A 4491-nucleotide genomic window follows, 5' to 3' on the forward strand; every position below is an offset into this window, starting at 1 on the left:
GACAACGGGATTTGATGCGGCGCTTGCTTACGCATGAGAATTAAATACGCAGCCAGCAGCACAAGGGTCTTGTGAATGAATGCATAGAGAGCCCATGAGGGCATTGATCAAGCGCCTAACCTAACTCGATCCATTCTCCCCTGTCATTTTGGAAATCTCTCTCTCTCTCTCTGTGTGAGAGAGACTGACAAGAGCGATGATGAGAGAGAAATCGTCCGTTTGGGGGGCGTCAAAAACAAACAAGCAAGCAGGGAGGGAATCACGGCCGGCCACAGTGGAGCGGGGGCATGCGGGCGCTGTTCCCTTCGCCTTCACCTTCTCTCACCCAGCTCGCCTTGCTTCTGACACAGCACAACCCCTCTATGAAGTACGCTCGGTTTCTTCCCTGATAGTGCAAGCAAAGCAAGCGCCAGACACACACCACCTATTATTTCCTCTCCATCAGTCCATCTTTTTCTTTTTGGTTATTATTTACACCAAGGGCGAGCGAGCACTAGAAGAAAACAGCCTAGCCTTGCCTTGCCATCTGCCCAAGCTTCTCCCTTCTCTCTCTCTCTCTGCCCCTCTGGCTAAGCACAGCGCAGCAGAGACGGATCCTCCGTCTCCACACTTTGACACTATTATTTTCCTTGTAGTATTGCCGTGGGTGTGCCTGGCTGCCTTTGGGAAAGGGAGGCCCTAGACCCTAGACGCCCTAGCGCAATGGTGGAAGCTGCAAAGGCTGGAGGCCTTGCTCCTTCCTTCCTTGTCCTCTTGATTAGCCCTTGACAAACACCGAGGTTCGCTTGCTTTTGGTCTCTTCTTGCTTGCTCACCCTCCCCTCCCCTCCCCTCCCCCCTCTCTCTCCTCCTCCTCCACTGTTCAAGCAGTGCAGGACAAGAAGAGAAAAACTGTCCATGAAGGAAGCTCCTCCACCTCCTCCCCCCATGCTTAGCTAGCTCGTAGTCCTTGGTGGTGTGTGGGAGAGGAAGGGGGGAGAGAGGAGAGAGGTCAAAGGAAGGCTGGTCCATACATTAGTCCATCCATCCACGCAGAAAAAACCACTCCTAGCAGCTCGCTCGCTTGCTTCCTACTACTAGTACTAGTAGTAACTAGTAAAACTCGCATCCACGGGAGGAGTGGAGTGACCCCTCACTCGCTCGCTCGCTCGCTTTGCTTGCCAAGAACAGCCCCACTGTTCATCATCCATCCTACCATCCTTCCTTCCTTCCTGCATCTTGTTGCGGGTGAGTACAGCAGCTACCCATCTCCTAAAGCTGATCTCCTCCTTTGCTTTTATCTTCTAATCTTGTTTGCATGGGCAGAGGAGGAGCCCAGCAAAGTAGAGGCTAAGCTAGGCAGGAGCAGGATATTGTTGCGGAGTATTTTGCATTTATTTGTTTGTATGTATGTATGTATGGTGTAATTGAGCAGCTGGCTAGATTATGTATGCTCTTGGAGTTTGCAAGTGGTATCTTCTTGATAAGGTCCCCAAGATCCCACACCACACCACACCACACCATGCACCTCTCTCTCTCACATCGCCTTCCTTTTTGTTCTCCACCACCTCTCTCTTTTCTTTTCTTTAGTGTGTGTTGAGAGTCCCGAGAAACACTGAATTTTGTTGGCGTTGAGTTGGAGGCGCCATTGGCCTTTTCTTGCCCTCTCTCATGGTGTCCATTGTGCAGCTGCAGAGAAGGCGAACAGAAGCATCAGCAGCAGCAGCGTCAGCGTCAGCGAGAGGCATCCTTCCGGACAGGGAGGGGAGGATGGATCTTTCTGTGCCCCGAGGCGAGTTCCCGATCCCAATGCATCAGCACGCCGCCGCCTCGCCCTACGGGGGCATCGGCGGCGGGGGCGTCGCCGTCGCCGACCATGCCATGGAGCTGCACCACGACCACGCCAACCAGAACGGCCAGTCCCAGGCGCAGGACATGCCGTCGCCGCCTGCTGCTGCGTCTGAGGACAGCTCCGGGAAGAAGCGCGCGGCGGCCATTGCCGGCGGAGCGGGAGGGCCGCCGGTCAAGTACCGGGAGTGCCTCAAGAACCACGCGGCGGCCATCGGCGGCAACGCCACCGACGGGTGCGGCGAGTTCATGCCCAGCGGCGAGGAGGGCTCGCTGGAGGCGCTCAAGTGCTCCGCCTGCGGCTGCCACCGCAATTTCCACCGCAAGGAGCTCGACGACTTCGACGGCGACAGCTGCGCCTCGCACGGCTACGGCTACGGCTACGGCCACCACGCCGTCCGCCGCCTGCTCGGCCCGGCCGTGCCGCACCACCACAAGAGCAGCGGGGGCCTCCTCGTCACCGCGGACCACTACGGCGCCTACGCCGCGGCACGCGCGCTCCCTCCGCCGCCGCCCCCGCCGCTGGGACACCACCACCAGATCATCATGCCGCTCAACATGATCCAGACGTCCGAGTCGGACGAGATGGACGGCAGCGGCGGCATCATGGGCGACGGCAGAGGCGGGCTAGCCTCGGGCGGCGGCGGCGGCGGCTCCTCCTCGTCCAAGAAGCGCTTCCGCACCAAGTTCACCGCCGAGCAGAAGGGGCGCATGCTGGAGTTCGCGGAGAACGTGGGGTGGCGTCTCCAGAAGCTGGACGACGCCATGGTGCAGCACTTCTGCCAGGAGATCGGCGTCAAGCGCCGCGTCCTCAAGGTCTGGATGCACAACAACAAGCACAACCTCGCCAGCAGGCCGCCCCCTACCTCGCCCACGCCGCCGCAGTCACAGTCAATGCCGCTGGCGATGTCAATGCCGATGCCGCTGGGCATGTCAATGCCGATGCAAGTGCCGCCGTCGCAGCCCGGGCCTTCCGGCCACCGCGGCCCCAGCTCCCCGCGCGCGCAGGGGGAGCTCAAGCTCGACTGACGGCACAAAGAAGCCCTGGTGTCCGTCAACGGCGCCACGGTTGCTGATTCTGCTAGCGTTAGTAAGCCGCATTGCCATTAATTTCACTGTTCCATCGGCGCGATCGATCGAAGCAGAGAGAAGAGAAGAGAAGAGAACCAAAAACAAACCCGAGTCTACCATCATCTCCATTTTTTTTTTCCTTTCGCTGTTTATCTTGTCATAAGGTTGGGGAGCAAGCATGAGAGGGGGGACATAGGCGAACCGGACTGAGCTCCACTGAATTTCAATTTATTTTTCCTGGACCTAGCTTTTTTTCTTCTTCTTCGTCTCCTTGGTTGGTGTCTCTGACTTGAAGTCTAGCAGTACCTGTTGAGCTGAGCATTTGAGTTGCCATGGATCAGATCAGATGATCAGAGGCTGTATGAAATTGATTCTGACTTGTTTACAATTTCTCCGTTTATCTTCAATTTCTCCATTCTAATCTGCAGAGTCTGAATTTCTTTTGAGAACATGAGATGCAATCTTCCCCGGGTCTTGTATCTTTCAGGCGCACTGTTCACGAGTCATGACATGATCTGCATGCTTAATCTGCAGCCCCTGTCGGTGCTGTTACTGTGGCCTGCCTGCCTGCATGCATGCATGCATGCCTATGCCTGATCTGATCCGGCGATGTGAATTCACCACTCACAAGCCACGAAGACGATAGAAAGGGGAGAGAGATTCTTGTCAAGAATTTGGGAGCCTGAGAGCGATGGAACGGGAGGGTGAAAATTAAAATTTGGCCGTCCCCGTTTCTCTATTTGGGGCGGATGATAGTCCTCGGCCTGCGCATCGGGCTGGCTGGCCCTGCCCGGCCCCGAGCGCGCAATCAATCATTCTTGGGGCCCGTGTACGAGTGCAGGGGGGCAGGGGAGCATGGGGCCAACCAAGCCAAAATTGGTTCGGGTTTGCCGCGGGAACAGAGATGGAAACCATGCGAGATATCGCAGTGCTCCCCGTGCTCCTGCAGGGGATTTCCTACGAATTCTTCTTGATCTATCTATCTATCTATTTTCCCCTCCTGATCCCTACTACCCCTGCATGTGCGATTGAGGTGCTGATTTGGTGTGGTGGTGTTAAGAGCATCTGCAGCCGTTCGTCCTCAGGAGCTGGAAATAGTGCCCGGGCGAACCGGTGATAATTTTGGCGTGATGGCGATCGGGTTCGCTCTCAGTCGACGTTTTGTAAATATTTTTGAAAACATACTTGGACAAAATTCGGCAAACGGGACATATATTCGGCGATATTTAGGTCTTCCACAGTCTTTTTCCATATTAAAAACATAAATTTACTAAAAGGAAAAAAACTGCTGCTGAGGCGCTTAGAGGCCGAAGAGCTTGCTGAAGGCATCGTAGTCGCCGCCGCCGTCGTCCTCCTTCTTCTACTTCTTCACACCGCGACCATCCCTGCTGAACCCTTGCCCGGGGTCACCCTGGCGGAATGGTTTGGACGGCGGCGGCGCGTCGTCGTTGCTGTCCTCGAGGACGATGACGTCTCCCTCGTCGCGGCCACGGCGGCGATCTCCTCTAGGGCGCGGCGCTGGCGCTCCATCTTCAGTCGGGCCCAATCCTCCCGCGGCCACTTCATGGCAGCCTCGTTGTCAAGTGCGGCCATG

The 4491-nt window shown here is 56.4% G+C and overlaps 1 protein-coding gene across 3 annotated transcripts; it reads left to right on the plus strand.

Annotated features, from left to right (window-relative positions):
- The first annotated feature begins 331 nt into the window (after positions 1-331).
- LOC125550734 (zinc-finger homeodomain protein 4-like) lies at positions 332-2987 on the plus strand. Of its 3 annotated transcripts, none has more exons than XM_048713810.1 (2): positions 332-779; positions 1668-2987. In XM_048713810.1, the coding sequence occupies exon 2, from the start codon at positions 1749-1751 to the stop codon at positions 2853-2855; it is 1107 nt and encodes a 368-aa protein (XP_048569767.1). In that variant the 5' UTR covers positions 332-779; positions 1668-1748; the 3' UTR covers positions 2856-2987. The 3 variants fall into 3 exon arrangements, with proteins under 3 accessions (XP_048569767.1, XP_048569765.1, XP_048569766.1); XM_048713808.1 differs by lacking the exon at positions 332-779 and adding an exon at positions 789-1226 and having other exon boundaries at positions 1305-2987; XM_048713809.1 differs by lacking the exon at positions 332-779 and adding an exon at positions 790-1226.
- The last annotated feature ends 1504 nt before the right edge of the window (positions 2988-4491 follow it).

Source organism: Triticum urartu, chromosome 4 (genome assembly GCF_003073215.2).
Source record: "Triticum urartu cultivar G1812 chromosome 4, Tu2.1, whole genome shotgun sequence".
NCBI lineage: Eukaryota > Viridiplantae > Streptophyta > Magnoliopsida > Poales > Poaceae > Triticum > Triticum urartu.

What these genes read in the sequence shown, in the direction of transcription:
- LOC125550734 (XM_048713808.1), top strand. Translation starts at nt 1,650, where the DNA reads ATGGTGTCCATTGTGCAGCTGCAGAGAAGGCGAACAGAAGCATCAGCA.